At 60.4% G+C, this 16,989-nt stretch overlaps 1 protein-coding gene across 2 annotated transcripts; it reads left to right on the top strand.

Moving 5' to 3' along the window:
- The first annotated feature begins 621 nt into the window (after positions 1-621).
- On the top strand, positions 622-16,876 carry Csnk1g2 (casein kinase 1, gamma 2). Of its 2 annotated transcripts, XM_005405937.2 has the most exons (13): positions 622-715; positions 9,536-9,969; positions 11,128-11,171; positions 14,045-14,085; positions 14,172-14,241; positions 14,354-14,488; positions 14,601-14,835; positions 14,914-14,999; positions 15,080-15,164; positions 15,258-15,406; positions 15,564-15,647; positions 15,728-15,834; positions 15,932-16,876. In XM_005405937.2, exons 2-13 carry the CDS (start codon positions 9,783-9,785, stop codon positions 15,984-15,986), a joined length of 1,278 nt encoding a protein of 425 aa, XP_005405994.1. In that variant the 5' UTR covers positions 622-715; positions 9,536-9,782; the 3' UTR covers positions 15,987-16,876. The 2 variants fall into 2 exon arrangements, with proteins under 2 accessions (XP_005405994.1, XP_005405995.1); XM_005405938.2 differs by lacking the exon at positions 11,128-11,171 and having other exon boundaries at positions 623-715; positions 14,340-14,488.
- Positions 16,877-16,989: the final 113 nt, after the last annotated feature.

Below are 16,989 nucleotides of genomic sequence, written 5' to 3'. Positions count from 1 at the left end.
GTGTTTCAGGAAATACAAAAAATAGCGAAAAATATAGCGGAAAGAAAATAAAATTCGCCATGCCTGTGGCCCTCGATTACCAGCTGTTTCCCTTGTCTCCCTTGGCACTTTGTTACCTGCTGTGTATCCATCTGCACCCCTCTGTGTGTTTCTGCTTACAATAACGTGCCTCCCTGCCTTCCCTACTGTGTCTGTGGGACGTCTCAAGCCACTTGCATGAGTTGGGACCGTGACTCTATAGCTGCGGTCTGCCCAGCTCTGTGAACACTGAGGCTGGGTCGTTCTCTGTGGGGGCCGCCCTGTCTCGGGGTGCTAGGCAGTGTTCCTGGCCTCCACCTGGTCCTTGCCAGGAGCTCCCCCAGTCATGACAGCCTTATGTCCTGAAACATCCATCACTCAATGTCCCCAAGGGGCAGCATCACCCCAGGGGAAAGTCCCTGGATTGAGGGATTTCACTGACCCCACAGAACTGTGTCTCACGGTCACCTGCCCTGCTGAGGTTTTCAGATGCTGCTGCAGTGACGTCCAGACTATTGAGTGGGGAGGGAGAAGAGGGGTCAGTCCCTTCATACTGGTACCAGCTCTGGGCTGTGCTGGTGATGTCAGCCAGGGACTGTGACATCATTGAGTGGAAAGAAGGGGACTCACTAGGCCTTTAGCAGGGGAGCCAGCCAGGACCCTAGCAAGATGGAGGATGCCAGGGAGAGCAGGGCAGGTAATACAGCTGAGTGGTCTCCAGAGAAGGGAGTGCACCCTGGGCTGTTGTGAGGTGACTTCCCGTTTGAGCCCAGTGACCGGCCAGCTGGCTGGGCAGTGAGCACTGCAGGATTGGGGTTAGGGTGAGGGGCCATCTTCTGTCCAGACCAGGTGGGAGCTGACCAGGACTCATCTTGGCATTTCTGCCACCCCGGGGTGCCAGGGTGACCATGTCCTGTCCAGCTATGGCTGGAACCCATTCACCAGGCCTGAGTGTCAGCGGCAGCCGAGGGTACACATACTGAGCTCTGGTCTCCACTCTGTCCCTCTCCTGCGATTGTCCCCATACCACTGGCTCTGGCTCACTTGGACAGCCCTGCTGGGGACACAGTCCTCTGTGTCACTGGTCACAGTGCTTCGTGGCTAACTGTCCTGTCTGGGCTGCGACCAGCCCCTTCGGAAGCTGGAGTGTGGGGCTGGTGGCTCCTGTGCATGGGGGTACACAACCAGGTGCCGGGGTGCCGTGGCTTCCTCGGGGCCAAACCACAGTCTCCAGGTGGTTCCCGTCCTCTGACTGCTGCCTGTTGCCAGGGGCAGATGGGCCTCTCTGCAAACCCCGAATTCATGGCCTGTGGGTTCTGTGGGGCTTGGAGCGTGGGCAGTGAACACCAAGGGACGTGTGGGCTGAAGGACCGTGCAGGGACAGCAGCTGGGCACAGCAGGGATGTGCCTGGCTGCCCTCCCCAGGCACTCCAGAGCCCGGTTCTTCCTTGCCTGTCTCTGGCCCTCTAGCCCCCATGGGTGCTGGTCGTCATGGCCACAGCCTCCCTGTGAGCATGTGTTGGATGTGGGGTCTTTCACTGGAGGCCAGAAAGGGACAGCCCGGGTACTGGTGTGTTATAGCCCAGCACGTGCCAGATCTGCTGCCACTGAGGTGCTGGTGTGGTCCAGGAGTTCAGCCTCCATCGCAGTCAGATTTGCAAGTTGGCCAAGCTGCCCTGTAGGCCCTGGGTTAGGATGTTACAGGCAGGGGCCAAGGGAGCCAGGGGAAGATACTGGAGGCTGCTGACTCTGACCAGCTCGGGCCCCTGGTGTCCACTATGGACGCCAGCATCAGCCTTGGTGGCCAGTGGGCAAGGCGGGGAGTAGGGGGTGCGGAAACAGAATTGAACAGTGGACGCCCCCTGGTGAATTCCACAGGCCTGGAGGGAGTGGGCCAGAGAGGGCTGGAGGCCAAGAGCCCAGCCTGGAGGGTGACCTTTCTGTGCCTCTGCCTTAGGAAGAGCAGCACACGTTCACCTGAGCAGCCCTGCTTGGCCACTTGGCACCTCTGAAGGTAGCTGCACCTGCTCAGGCCCTGTTTAAGCCCCGGGTCACCATGTGGAGCCTGCTGCCCAGGGGGCTGGGTGTGTGGACCACAGGGAGGACTGCCGGTTGTGCCCCATGGGCAGGCTGAGGGATGCTTTGTGGTTGGTTTGCCTGCTTGTTTGTATTTTGGTTTTTTGAGACAAGGTCTGGTTTTGTAATATAGGCTGCTCTTGAACTTGTGGCAGTCCTCCTACTTTTACCTCTTGTGGTGGGTATTGAGACGGAGTCTCTTACATAGTTCAGGCTGGCCTTGAACTCACTATGATCCCAGGCAGGCCTCAAACTCAGGGGAATCCTCCTGCCTCAGCCTCCTGAGTGTTGGAATTATAGGTGTGCGCTACTGTGCCTGGCCAGAGGAGGCTCACTTTGGCTAAATAAGACCAGGTCATATATTAACTTTTTGGCCCCAAATACACGGTAGGGCTTATTTTCAGGGGATGTCTCCCCTCTCCCATGTAACAGTCTACCTTTTTTCATGTACAAAAATCAGCATTTATTCAAATACAGTCATGTCACCTTCCAAACATCAAATAACTCTCTAAACCCCGAATTCTGGCCTGAATTCCTTGCAACTCCATTTCTTATAGAACCATTGGCTCCAGTCTCTCATGTCCAGCAAGAGCTCTTCTTAAGTGAGCGCTTCTCATCCATACAGCCTACTTGTCATGTGTCCTTACAGCACACGATGTACCAGATCATGAAGAGTCACATCAGACACAGCCAGGTCCATTCGCTAGCAAGTGTGCGCGTTGCTCGTGTGTTGTGTCTGTACTCTTGTCATTCAGCAATAAATCTCGAGTTCTTCTGTTTACACAGGCATTTACCTCTTGTCCAAATGTGCCAGGTTGGATATTTACAAATACTTAATTATAACTTACATTATGACTTAGTATTAATGTCAGTATTATGTACTTACATTTAGTTGTATTGATACTATGTTATAATTCAGTGTGCCTGTCACATATTGCAGTGGACATACTAACTGCGCCTGTCTGGCTGACAGTCTTAGCTGGGGATTATTTGGGGGTAAGGCTTATGTTATGAGTATCCTGAAAAATCACTCGAGGACTCATTTTCCAGTTAGGTCTTATTTTCAGTACCTTGTCTCAGGCCTTGGTGGAGGGTGTGAAGCTTGGGGGTCCCCTCCCCCGGTGGGTGGAGAGCTGGCTTCAAGAGAACACAGGCTGTGAGCTTTGGGAAGACGCAGTGGAACCAGGGCCGGAAGCTGGAGCTACAGTGAGGTGTGGAAGCAGCTTAGCCCCCTGACTTCTGTGCCAGCCCCAGCCTTGCCTTGGACACCAGGGCAGACACCCCACTTGCGTGGATTTGGGATGCAGGTGGTGCTTGCCAGCACGGTGCTAGAGCCCGCACCACGGGCACTCCCAGCTGTGCCTTTACCTCCTCACACGGTGCTCTGGGAGGGGCTGCCTGGCTGTCACCCTCTCCTGTGTGAGGACTTCAAGGGAATGGAGTGTTGATCTTTTAAAGAGTGTGTGCAGCTGGATATGGTGGGCATGGGCCTGTAATCCCAGCTACTCTGGAGCCGGAGGTAGGAGGATAGCAAGTCTGAGGCCAAGCCTGAGCAAAAAAAGACTGTGTCTAAAGAAAGGAGCCAGGCGTGGTGGCACACATCTGTAATCCTGAAAGTCAGGAGGCTGAGGCAGGAGGATCACAGTAAGTTCATGGCCAGCTTGGAGTATATAATGAGTTCAAGGCCAGCCTGTACTAAATAATGAGACCTGTCTCAAACAAGAAAGGAAAAAAGGAAAGAAGAAGAGAAAAAGAGAGAAAGAAAAGCTAGGGATACATTTCAGCAGTCCCTGGGTTTCATCTCCAACCATGGTGGGGGGAAAGTGCTGAGATATTTTACTTTAAAGTAGAATTGACCCTAGGTCCACTTCCATGACCCCTTCACAAGACAAATGACCCAGTTACCCCAGGAGTTCCTTTGGCGGACCCGTGCCACTGGCTAGAACAGTGGTCTCCAGGATATGGCGGGAGTGGGTCATACAGGCTGCAGCCCTGGCCACCATCACATCCCGCCCTCGTGTCCCCAGCCAGTGGGTGAGCAGCGCCCTGGTTTTTCCCAGCGTGGGCGGCTCTGAGGAGGGCTGGTCCTGAAGACTGCCGCATTTTCCTGCAGCCTTGGCCCCTGTTGCTCAGAGCTGAGTTTTGGTGCATTGCCCTCAATGACGGCAGATCTGGTGTGGCTTGGGAGGGCTGCAGGTTACCAGTGAGCAGGAGGTCAGCAGCAGTGCCAGAAGGGATGGGACACAGTGGGACCCACAGCCACATGCTCTCAGGCGTGGGTGGCCTCCCACTCACTGGTGGCAGGGGACAGTGGCTGAACAGCACTCGGGACTGTAGAGCTACCTGCCAAGAGGAGGAGAGAGCCGGGAAGTCTCAGGTTCTGCAGGCTACTTTCATTTAGGCTACAGATTTATTTATTAGAACAGTTTTACTTTAATTATTTTTCTTTTTTTAATGAGATTTTATTGGTCCATTTTAAGATAAACAGTAAGACAGCCAGGTGTGGTGGCTCATGCCTGTAATTCCAGCACTTGGGAGGCTGAGGCAGGAGGATCGTTGTGAGTTCGAGACCAGCCTGGACTACAAAGTGAGCTCAAGGCCAGCCTGAACTGTATAGCGAGACCTTGTCTCAAAAAGACAAAAAAAAAAGAGAAATCAGACACCCTATGTGTCATCAGTGGAGCAGACATGTCCCTTGGGTGACCCTGTCCCGGTTTGCCAAGGAAGGATGTGCCTGTGTGGTGTGACCGGTATGGCCAGGTATGTCAGGGTGGGTGGACTTCCTGACCCTGGGAGAGAAGAGCAGAGCAGAGGGCACAGCTTTGTGGTCACCTGGCTTCAGTTTCCGGCCCTGTGCCAGGCATCACTGGTGGCCTTGGTTCTGAGCTGCCTCCTGCCCGTACGGAGTCCCCTCACAGCACCAGCCACCCTTGTCCCTTCTACCTCCACTCCTCTGCTGTCAGCAGGGCACTCACAGCAGAAGGGCAGGCAGAGGGATGCCACTTCCTGACTGACAGTAACAGCCCCTTGTGGCAGCCTGAGTAGGTTTCGTGAGCGGAGGCAGCAGGTCCCCTGGGTGGGTGCTGAGCAGGGCATTTCCTCGGGGTCAGCAGGGCTGTGGGGTCTTCCTGAGATCCCACTCAGCAGTGACAGGAGGCCTGGAGGTGCTACCGGAAACCAGTCGCCTACCTCCATAGAGAGGGTGTCCTTGCGGCACAAAGGCGGCTCACGCCTGCCGGTGCTCTCCAGGGGACGCTGCTGTGCATGGAGAGACGCCCGTCATGCCAGCCCGGATGGTTTGGGGAAACTGGGCTGACCGCCCTGGCTTCCCTTCACTTAGCGTGAGGAAACTGAGCTGGGAAGCAGACAGCAATCAAGCAGTAACGAGGGTGACCCGGGATCATTGTCATTTACCCGGTGTGGTCACTCATCTGCAGCAGAGCTGTTGGCCGCCTCCCACGTCCAGCCCCGCAGAGAATGCCGGGCCTCGGTACACAGGAGTGGTGAGGGAGAAGCAAATCAGAACTTGGTGCGGTGCCCTTTCCGCCTGCCAGGGCGCTGTGACCAAAACGGGGACCACAGATGGGGACTGAAGTGGTGAGCTGCTATGGAGAGCCAGATGATGGCTCCTGAGAGGGACCTGCCCCCCCCCCCCGCCCAGGTGGGGACCCGGGAGAAGTGATGCGCACACGGTGCTCATAGCCAGGAGGTGGGAACAGCCCGGGGCCCACGCAGGGACACATCGCAGGGTCCTCTCCCTGCCTGGATGTCCCTCGGCCGAGACCCTCGCAACAGTGTGGATGGACCTTGAGGATGCCGTGCTCAGTGAGAGGCGCCAGACACAGAGGACGCACAGTGTAGGCCCCACGGACCGGAAACACCCAGGACAGGTGACTCCAGAGACAAGACGTAAAAGTGACTGTTCGTGCGAATTTTGAGGCTTGCGGTTTCGACTGCATGCTGGGTGTTCCCTGGATGCCGCGCCGCGCTGCTGGTTCCCACTGAAGGTTTTGCTGACTTTGCCAAGTGCTTGTCACAGCGGCCCATCTGTGGCTGTTACTAGCGAGAGCCTAAGCACCTCCTGCGCCGCGGCGAACGCCTCTGCTTGAAGCAGCGAGGCTGTCTTGGTTCTTTGTGCTTCTCTTGAAGTGATGGCCCAGGCTGTCACCACTGGTTTTCTTCTTCCTCTTTCTCTTTCTCTTCTTCCTCTTCTCCTTCTCCTCCTTCTGGGAACCCAGGGTCCCACACGGAACTGTATCCCCAACCCTTTTTATTTTGAGGCGGAATCTCACTAAGTTGTGCAGGCTGGCCTCACACTCACAGTCCTGCTTCGGCCTCCTGGCTGCCTGGGATGACAGACGTGTTATCCCAGCTGGCCTTGAGTGCAGCACGGGGCAGCGGGGCTCCATTTCCCAGGACACCGTGGAAAAGTACGACCCCAGGGATGTGGGTGACAGTGGGGCACAGCCAGCTCCAGGAAGTCATACGCTGAGCACCAGTACCAACCGCCTCATCTCTGCTGTGACTTCTTAGAGATTAAATTTTTCAGCAGCAGCTTTGCACAAATGCTTCCTGCTCTGCAGCCCGCTCCACCATGCGTGCTGACGCACGGGGTGACGGGAGGGTTCTGAGATGCTGTGCAGGCAAGGGCTGTGCCTGCCCCCATGGCCTGGCTGCCCTTGACAGGGATGGGCTGCTTCCCTGCTTGGCGAGGGGAAGCCGCGAACATAGTGTGGACGAGTGGGTGGGCAGCTCTGGGTTGGCCGTTGAAGCCACAGTGGAGGGGGATGGGTGTGTCCATAGCTGCTCTCAGCTGCGGCACTCGTCAGACCTGGGCCCGGGTTCCTTTGTCATCACCGTCCTGGCCTCTGTGAAATCACTCAGGAGTGCACCTTCATTTACACTACGGCCCAGTAGTCCTCGCCCCGGAGAGACCTCCACCCTGTCCCTTCAGCTGTGATGTCCCTGCCATGAAGGTCCATTGACAAGCTTGTCACTCACACATGGAGTGTCTCAGGCCAGGTGCCATGTCACTGGTGGACACTGATGGCTGAGAGGGCCACATCCGTGTCCACATGAGCCAGTGCTGCCCATGGCCACTGTGCTGACAACAAGGTCCTGATACCAGCTCAGGGGCCACTGGAAGGGGCAGCAGTGTCACGGGAGCCAGGGGCCTGGAGGGGCCACTGTGCCTTGGTTCTTCTCGGGGCCAGAGCTGACGTACGACTCTGGCAGACACTTGAGTACCTGTAGGGAGTGCATAACATCTGGGCGTCTCCCCTGCCAGGTTCTGCTGCCTGTGGTTCTGCCTCTCCCAGGCATGTAGCCCTGGGGAGTGGCCTGCGTGTCCCCTGTCTCCTGTGCCCTGATCCTGAGCTGTGAGCCAGGTTCCCAGGATCCAAGCACAGGGCTGGGGAAGGACACTGTCTGCCTCCTGGTCTCAGCTGCCCCTGCTCTGTGGCCTCCAGCACCAGCCCTCGTCCCTAGCCTCTCCCTGCATGGCGAGTGACCTTGAGTTGTGGGTTAAGTCAGGGGCGTCTGGACCCCTAACCAGGCCTGCAGAGGTGTGCCTCACCCTGAAGCCCCTTCCCCATGTGAGCACACGCTCGTGGCTGTGCTGCCCCTGTGCTCCCAGCAGACACCGTGATCACCACCAGCCAGGGCTTTGGTGCCCATGCTTCCTGCACTGCTTCCCCTCGCCTCCTGGTCTTGCCCTGGCCACTCACAGGGCTCCTTGGGGCCGGGGCAGGGTGTGGGGCTAGCCGGAGCAGTTGGTTTGCAGTTCCTTGTGGTTTTGGTGCCAGGAATGGAGCCCGGGGCCTCACACATGCTGAGGGCGCCGTGGGTTTGTAAAGCAGGTCCTTCAGCTTTGGCTTGGGAACCGGAGGGGACGCATCCGGAAGCAGTGGAAGACTGGAGTGTGTGTTGGGGTGGATCTTTCAGGGAATGCCGTGGGGCAGTAGGGTAGCGGGGCAGCCTGTAGTGCTGGTGCTTGTGACTGAGAGCTTTGTCTAGGCTGCAGCTTTTATTTTGTTTCTTGTTTTTCGGTCATAGTGGGGATTGAACCAGGGTCATCACACTGAGCTACACCCCAACTCTTTATCTATCCATCCATCCATCTGTTTATCTGTCTGTCTTTTTGAGACAGGATCTCGCTACGCAGTTCAGGCTGGCCTTGAGCTCACTTTGTAGCCCAGGCTGGTCTCACACTCGCAACAATCCTGCTGCATCAGCCTCCCGAATGCTGAGTGTGCCACCACACTTTGTATTTAAGGATTTGGGGGGGCAGTACTGGGAATTGAACTCAGGACCTCACACTTACCAGGCAGGTGCTTGTGTCGCTGGGTTATATCCCTAGCCCTATACCTTGTATTTAGAGACAGATTCTCCACCGGGTGTGGTGGTGCACGCCTGTAATCCCAGCACTCGGGAGGCTGAGGCAGGAGGATCGTTGTGAATTCAAGACCAGCTTGGGCTACAGAGTGAGTTCAAGGCCAAGCCTGAACTGCAGAGGGAGATCCTGTCTCAAAAAGGCAAAAAAAGAGACAGGGTCTCTCATTAAGTTACTCAGGCTAGGCCCGAACTTGTGATACTCCTGCTTCAGCCTCCTAGCATGCAGGGATGAGAGGCATGTGGCATTGTACCCAGCTGGGCTATTTATGTTTTAAGGCGAGGGTACAGAGCAGGTCTGGGGGGAGCCCACTGTGGGGGCACAGCTGTCAGGGAACCCGCACTGGGAGTTTGCTCTCAGGACGCCGCCTCGTTGGGGCCTTACTCAGGTACTGTGCCCCACTCCTGCTCCCTGAGCCCCACCTTCCCAGCTACAGGGCTCAGGCCAGGCTTCCCATGTGCCACTCACACACTGGCCACTTCCTCCTGTGGCCGCTGGAGAGTGATGCTGGAACCTGGGTCAGTGCCTTGTAGGCACCTGAACCTCCCAGCCTTCCCTCTACACTCGGTTTGGGTCAGCAGGGAGACTGCTGTCCCGGGCACCGGCCACTCTCTTGTCCCCTCGCGCTCGGCTCAGTGCCAGCGTGGACACAGGTCGGCAGGCTTTCTGTGCTGGCTTTGCGGTCTCCCTTCTGGTCTCAGACATCCAAGCCTGTCCCATGTAGTGGGGTCCCGACCCTCTAGGCAACATGCTTCTCTGGCTCTGTGGGGGCTCTGCACACAGGGGGACCATCCAGCCCAAGCCACCTTCCCCAGAAAGTACCCCGTACTTCCACTGAGCATGTACCCAGCCTTGGCCATGACCTCCGATCTGTCCCGCCAGTCAGTGTCAGTGCGAGCGGGCAGTGCTTGCAGAGGGCTCTGGGGCGGGGCATTGCCTGCTGTGCTTAGGCTTTGAGATCTTTCCAGAACATCCACCTGCCTTGCGGGGGACCTGCAGTCTGACCCCCTGGGACTTACAGCGTCTTGACTTGTGTCTGTCTCTCCACAGCTGGGTGCCCTGAGATTTGAGGCAGTGGAACCCGTCAGCAGAATGTCTCCTCTCCCAGCGAGCGACCCTCAGGCCACCAAGAGGCACACCGCCACCAGGCCCACGCAGGCGCACTCAACGCACTAGCTGGAGGCGCGGGGCCGCAGGGCCGCAGGGCCATGATGGTGTGCTAGGCAGCCGCAAACCCAGCTTCACAGACTTGGGACCTGCAGGTGCCACCGTGGAGAGGCCGGGGTATCACAAACTGATGGATTTTGACAAGAAAGGAGGGAAAGGGGAGCTGGAGGAGGGCCGGAGGATGTCCAAGGCTGGCGGGGGCCGCGGTGGCCACAGCGTTCGGAGCTCGGGGACCAGCTCAGGGGTCCTGATGGTGGGCCCCAACTTCCGAGTTGGCAAGAAGATAGGCTGCGGCAACTTCGGGGAGCTCCGCCTCGGTGAGCCCCAGCTTGGGCTGGAGGGTGCTGGGAGGCCCCCGGGGGCTGCCCGTGGGGAGGTGGGTTCCCAGTCTGCTGAGCTGTTGGTGGTGGGCGCCCCTTGGATTGTTAGGGGTCAGCAAGGCCAGCTGGACCTTCTCCTGTCTGAAGAGGGTGTTTGTTTGTTTTGTCATGGGGGATGGAACCCAGGGCCTTCACACTGAGCTCAGAAGCAGCCCTTTTTTTGAGTCAGGGTCTGGCTAAGTTGCCCAGGCTGGGCTGGAACTTATGATCCACCTACCTCAGCCTCCTGGAGTGACAGGTGTGCGCTACTGCACTCAGCTGCAAAGAGGTCCTGAGGGAGGGGGAGCTGGGTCCCCTCTTCTCGGGGATAACTGTCATCAGAGAGGGGCTCAGCAGTTAGAGGATGCACGGAGCAGCCGTCCTTCTGCAAAGGAACTCATCACTTGGCACGCTCGGGGCTCCCAGGGCGGCCAGGGAAGCTTGGGGTGCTGCTAGCCCAGGACCGAGCTGCTTGCAGGCCAGGGTCCGGGCGGTCAGCACCTAGTTGTGGAGTCCTCTTTTTCTCTGTACATTGGGTCTGGGTCTGATCTGTGACTACCTGGGAGGCCTCATGTCCCTAGAACACGGGTGACTCTCCCTGGTGCAGCTGAAGTCCCAGGGCTCACTGCAGACTCCTGCAGCCCTGGGGAAGCTGTGTGGCTGGAGGCACAAGGCAGCTGACCTTCATCGCCAGGGCTTGTCAGGGACCAAGGTGACAAGCTGGGCTCCACACCAGTGCCTGCCATGGAGTTGGTGGAAGCAAGAAGCTTCACATACACCCCATGCCCCGGGGTGCCAGCGTCAGTCCTCCATTCCCCCCTCAGGTTGTCAGATGAGGGAAGCTGAGGCCCAGGACATGGATGTGGCTGGCTGCATGGCCCCTAAATTTAGTTCCCTGCCCCACGCGTGCTCAAGCTGCATGTGGATCCGAGACCCCTCCCCCGTTTCCTCTTGTTAATGGGGTGTGTGACAGCTCCCCTCTTGAGGGGCAGTATGAGGACGGGCCTTTGACCGGTGTAGAGTAGACATCTGCTTCTGGAGCTTGGCAGCCCCTTGTCCCCTACCCGCAGCAGGCACGTGGTGGCCTGACGGGTGTCGCCTGCGTGTTCTCCTCAGCCGCACGGTCTCCTCACCTGCAACGTGTGTGTGCGCACAGAAGTGTAAGTATGTACACACTCGTGCTCACACAGCCCCACACGCACATGCAGGCACAGACATGCTCACACCCTCTTCTGGCCAGCAGTCCGAAGGGCTCGTGCCTCTTGGGGGACCCCGGGGCACCAAGGGTCCTGTCTGGGGCAGCGGTGAGGCCGCACAGGTGCCACCCGAGCAGGCGCGCAGGGCGGCTTTGTGGCTGTGGTGGGTTCTGCTTCGTACACTGCTCCGACCGTGCCGTGTGCGGCTCGGCCTGGTCGCTGGCCCGGCCTTGTCTGAGAGCAGTGGGCCCATGTCGCGCGTCCCTGTCACCAGCACTGGGCGTCGCTGGGAAATGGTGGGATGCACCCCATCCCAGTTCCCCTGAGGGGTCTCTGGGGTTCCCAGTGTGGGCTCTTAGCAGTGGAACTTCCCGGATGTCCCTGGGTGACAGGGCAGGTCCCCGAGTCACTGTTCACAGCCACAGCCTCAGAGCTCCACAGGCGGCAGATCGGGCTGTCCCTGTGCTCGCCAGGCTGTGGGGGTGCAGAGGGGGCGTCGGTGGTGAGGGCGCGCTTAGCTCAGGGGACGCCCTGGCTTCCATCCCCAGTTCCCTAGCTGGCGGCTCTGGGAGCCTCTGATGTGACATTCATGACAGGTGGCAAGGGAGGATGAGAGGGAGCAGGCCCTCCCTCTGATGACGGCATTGATTCTGCCCTGAAGGTGATACCTGCCTTGAGGCCTGGGAATACCACCAAGCCACAGCAGTTTTAAATGCCAGTTTCCTAGGGCTGGAAGTATAATCCAGTGGTGAGCGTTTACCTAGCACATGCAGAGGCTCTGGGTTCCATCCCCAGACCACCAAAAAAATTAGGGTTTAAGTGCCAGGGTCAGACCCCCTGTGCCCATATCCTGCTCTGCTTGCCACCAGTTGTGTGTCCGTCCTTCCCCTTGGGTCTGGGAAGGATTCCCTGTACGCCGGGCTGGAGGGTGCTGTGTGTTCCGTCTGGAGTGGATTCTATCCTTTCGGAGTTGAGGGTCATGTTGGGTGCTGATGCAGGCCGTTGTTCAGCGTTGTCGCTGCAGGGTTGGGCGGCCCTTCGTGAACCAGGGACTCTGGGATCTCTGCTGGGTCTCGAGAGTTTGGGGGGTGTCCCTGCTGTGAGAGCTGGGCCTCAGTCCTCCAGCCTGTGTGGCCCGAGTCTTGCTGTGGCCTACATCCCCTGGGCACTTCTCTGTCCAGCCCTGCAGTGTCCTGCCAAGGGTGTGACACCTAGGACCACCGCAGGGGACCTCTGTGGCCCCAGAGCCGGAGCATGAGCTCCCCCTCCCAGGTCCTGCATCCAGGGAGAGCTCAGACCCCTGCACGCAGCCACACAGCCCCAAGGCATCGCTGAGCGCTCGACCGCAGAGCGCCCCAGGACTGGGAATGCAGGGCACAGAGAAAGCCCCTGGAGGAGACAGCCCCCAGGGGGGTGGCACTGCAGGGCACAGGGCGGCCACAGCAGCACCTGAGGGCATCAGATTAGAGAAGTCCTGGCTTCCGGATACTCCGCCCTGGAAAGCAAACTGCCAGATAACAAGGGGGCAGGACACGAGCAGACTCATCCCAGGGGACAGGGGCCTGGCTGGAGGGAGGGCGATGCCCCCTGCTACGTCGTCCCCCACATGTGGCCCCCCAGCAACCCCAAGAGGGTTCACTGCTTGGTTCCCAGAGTCCCGCGCTAGGAAGAGCCCAGGTGCTGGTCCGTGGGTGGGACAGTCAGATCACCTGTGAAACGGCGCACACAGGACCCAGGACCCGACTTCAGCCCTGGAGCCACCTGAGGGGAGCGAGCCCTGGCGGGTGTGGGGAGCGGCTGCCCAGACAGCAGCGCCCAGGCTCACAGACCTGCACCTGCCCAGGGAAGACGAGGACTGGGCAGCCCTTGCACTCAATCGCTGACATAGTTGAGAAAAGGCCCCCGGGAGGGAGGCGGGCAAGGTGGCTGCGCGCAGGTTGGGCGCTCGTCCTGCACGCTTGTCTGGCCGGCACACACTCCAGCGTCGCGCACTGTCACTTTCTCGGGTCCTCCTGCCGGCCATGGAGGACCTGACAAGCCCATGGGCAGCCGTGGGCGGACGCTTTGTCCTGCAGGGCTGAACTCAGCAAGGCCAGGGAGAGCTGCAGCGAGGCAGCGTGGGCGCACCTGGGCTGAAGGAGGCCGTGACTTTGTGGTCTTAGCCAGCAGGGTTTGGTCTTGCGTGGGCAGGTGGCCACGGCTGCTGTCCTCAGAGGACACGGCTCCCGGAGCATGGGTGCTGGGCAGTGCCCACAAACACGCAGTAGGAGACGCATGGGGCAGGCAGGCAGGACACGGTCCCTGGGGAGGGGAGACCAGAGTGGGCCTGCCTGGGTGGACGGCTAGAGGCGACGGGGACTGTGTGTGCGCCGTGCGCACGGTGAACAAGCGTGAGCGTGCTTGAGGAGCCAGGCCGGGTCCCTCACCTTGTGTAGAGCTGGCCGATCCCCGGGGGCTCTGGGCCACTGAGGCAGGTCACACCCACCCACCCCACTGGGGCCCGGAAGCGTGAGTGGTCCCATGGACATCTGGTGCAGCCCTGCAGGTGAGACAGCACTCGCCAGGTCACGGAGTGGGGGGCAGGGCCCCGAGGCGGGGAGAGGTGCAGCCGCCTGCCCGGTGGTGCGGCACAAGCTGGGAGCTTGGGTGGGAGCTGCTGTGTAGAAGTGGCTTTTGGGGTACACGTGTGGGGAGGGCGGGCTGCCATCTCCTAAGAGGTGGGTGGTGTTCCCGGGGCACCGGCAGGGATCTGCGCTCTGCCCACCGTGTGACTGGGGAGGTGCGATGAACGGGGTGGCAGGGCCCCTGTAGTCCTGATGGTCTTTCTGTCTCCACAGGAAAGAACCTCTATACAAACGAGTATGTGGCTATCAAACTGGTGAGTGGGGCCTCCCTCCACCCTCCCGCGGGGTCCCGGGGCGGGCACGGAGGGCCTGGGTAAGCGAGGCGTGCGCCTGTCCGCAGGAGCCCATCAAGTCCCGGGCCCCGCAGCTGCACCTGGAGTACCGCTACTACAAGCAGCTCAGCGCCGCAGGTACGGGAGGCGCCGGCCTGGCCGCGGTGGGGGCGGGGCGGGCAAGTTTTCCAGGGGAGGGGGTGGGGCACAGCTAGCGGCTCTGACCCCGCCCGCAGAGGGCGTCCCTCAGGTCTACTACTTCGGCCCTTGCGGGAAGTACAACGCCATGGTGCTGGAGCTGCTGGGGCCCAGCCTAGAGGACCTGTTCGACCTGTGCGACCGCACCTTCACGCTGAAGACGGTGCTCATGATCGCCATCCAGCTGGTGCGCGGGGTGCCGGGAGGGGCGGGGCCTGCGGGGGCGGGGCCTTTCAAGGGGCTGGAAGGAGCGGGATCCTGGGGTGCTCTGTCCTGCTGAGGCGCCGGCCGCTCCCCAGATCACGCGCATGGAGTATGTGCACACCAAGAGCCTCATCTACCGTGATGTGAAGCCTGAGAACTTCCTGGTGGGGCGCCCGGGCACCAAGCGGCAGCACGCCATCCACATCATCGACTTCGGGCTGGCCAAGGAGTACATCGACCCGGAGACCAAGAAGCACATCCCGTACCGGGAGCACAAGAGCCTCACGGGCACGGCGCGCTACATGAGCATCAACACGCACCTGGGCAAGGGTGAGCTGCGCGGGCAGGGGGCGGGGGCTGCGCGTCACGGGCCGTGCTGAGCCACTGTCCCTGCTGCCGTCCCCGCAGAGCAGAGCCGCCGCGACGACCTGGAGGCCCTGGGCCACATGTTCATGTACTTCCTGCGTGGCAGCCTACCCTGGCAGGGACTCAAGGTGGGTGGGGACGGGGGGGGGCACAGGGGACGGGGGTCAAGAGGACACCGCTCACCTCTTACTGTGCCCTGTTCCTGCAGGCCGACACGCTCAAGGAGCGGTACCAGAAGATTGGGGACACCAAGCGTGCCACGCCCATCGAGGTGCTGTGCGAGAGCTTCCCAGGTGTGACCCCTGCCCGCGGCGCAGCCTACCCTGTGGTGCCCGCCCCCCCCCCGTGACCCTCCCCCCGCTCCTCCGGTCCGTCCTGTTCCGCAGAGGAGATGGCCACCTACCTGCGCTATGTGCGGCGCCTGGACTTCTTCGAGAAGCCGGACTACGACTACCTTCGGAAGCTCTTCACGGACCTCTTCGACCGGAGCGGTTTCGTGTTCGACTATGAGTATGACTGGGCCGGAAAACCCCTGGTATGCGGGCCTGGGGGTGGTTTCTGCCAGCGGGAGGCCGTGGGTTCTGCCAGCGGGAGGCCGTGGACCTGGGCAGGAGGTGGGGCCGGGGGGGGGGCGCTGTGCGGGGCTCCGGGAAGGTCCGGAACCAGCCACGCTGACACCGCCGGCTCCACAGCCCACGCCGATTGGCACCGTGCACTCCGACCTGCCCTCCCAGCCCCCACACCGGGACAAAGTCCAGCCCCACAGCAAGAACCAGGTGAGGCGGGGTGGGACCCCACGCCCAGGCTGCAGGGCGGCAGGCCCGCCGCCCCTGACCCTTCTGCGCTGCTGGTGCAGGCGCTGAACTCCACCAACGGAGAGCTGAACGCGGACGACCCCACCGCGGGGCATTCCAACGCCCCCATCACGGCCCCGGCAGAGGTGGAGGTGGCTGATGACACCAAGTAAGGGCTTGGGCAGGGCTGTGGGGACACGGGGTCGGTCGGTCTGGGCGGGGGTCAGCGTGGCCTGTGCCCCGCACCCACCCGGGCCCCTCCACAGGTGCTGCTGTTTCTTCAAGAGGAGGAAGAGAAAATCGCTGCAGCGGCACAAGTGACCCGGGCACTCTTGGCGCGTGACTGTCCTCAATGCTGCCCAAGGGCCAGCTTGTCCCTGAGGCCACGGGCCACCCACAGGCCGGCCGGCGACACGCCACAGCCCGAGTCAGACTGCAGGGCCGTCTGGCCAGATGTGGGTCCCTCCCTTCACGTAAGACTTTGGCCGAAATTTCTACACCTGTGTCTAGTCCTCCCCCCGAGAGCATTAACTATTTAACAAGGAACAAAGGAAAGGCAGAGGCCGCTGCCCTCCCGTCGGCCGAGTGAGTAGTGAGACTGGGCTGGTGCCGCCGCCCGTTCGCCTCGTACAGTCCAGCTTGTCTCCCTTGATCCAAAGGCCGTTTCCTCGAGGGGGGCAGGCCCAGCCCGGGAGGGGCGTCTGCTGAGCTGGCTGTCCAGGAGGGGCTCTGGCGCCGCTGGGGGGTGAGGCCGGCTCTGGTCCAACCCCAGACCAAAGGGGAAAGCGGGGGCGGCGCAGCCCGGCTGGAGCCAGCCTCCCAACCAAAATGCTGCACCAAAGCTCGGCCCGAGCGCAGCCCTGCGCCGGAGACACCCCAGCCCCTGGGGTGGGCGTCAGCCCTGGGCCGTCTGGGCCTTTGAGGCTGGGGCCTCAGGTCTCCGCACCGCACAGCCGCAGGAGACGAATCGCCTTAAAGCCCTGCGCCCCGCAGGTGTCACTGGCGGGGTGACCGCAGAGCAGGTGGCGACCCCTGCGGGTCCGGGAAGCTGCCGGGTGGGCGAGGCGCCCCCCCTCCAGGGTGGTGGTCATTCAGGCGTAGTTCTTGCTTTACAAAGTGTACAGAAATGGCATTTACGTTTCTCTGACGCTTCCTTGAAGCCATAGAATTTAGGGGCTTTTTTAAGAAAATAAAAAAAAAATCACTCTTCAGTGGTGGCATCTGGTTTTTTCCAAGGGCGGCGGCCCAGACCTGTCAGGGACCTGAGGGAATGGGAGCCCCCCAGCAGGGCGTTCGGGGACAGAAAGATGGGAGGTAGCAAGCA

The sequence above is a fragment of the Chinchilla lanigera genome, unplaced genomic scaffold (assembly GCF_000276665.1).
Source record: "Chinchilla lanigera isolate Chin_1 unplaced genomic scaffold, ChiLan1.0 scaffold00094, whole genome shotgun sequence".
In the NCBI taxonomy this organism is placed as follows: Eukaryota; Metazoa; Chordata; class Mammalia; order Rodentia; family Chinchillidae; genus Chinchilla; species Chinchilla lanigera.
This window is presented reverse-complemented; position numbering and strand designations above follow the sequence as displayed.

Bases quoted from the DNA above. Each gene is read 5' to 3' on its own strand.
- Csnk1g2 (XM_005405937.2), top strand. From the start codon at position 9,783: ATGGATTTTGACAAGAAAGGAGGGAAAGGGGAGCTGGAGGAGGGCCGG. The intron at 14,836-14,913 runs GTGAGCTGCGCG...CCGTCCCCGCAG, and splicing joins CAACACGCACCTGGGCAAGG to AGCAGAGCCGCCGCGACGAC. The intron at 15,407-15,563 runs GTATGCGGGCCT...CCGGCTCCACAG, and splicing joins ACTGGGCCGGAAAACCCCTG to CCCACGCCGATTGGCACCGT.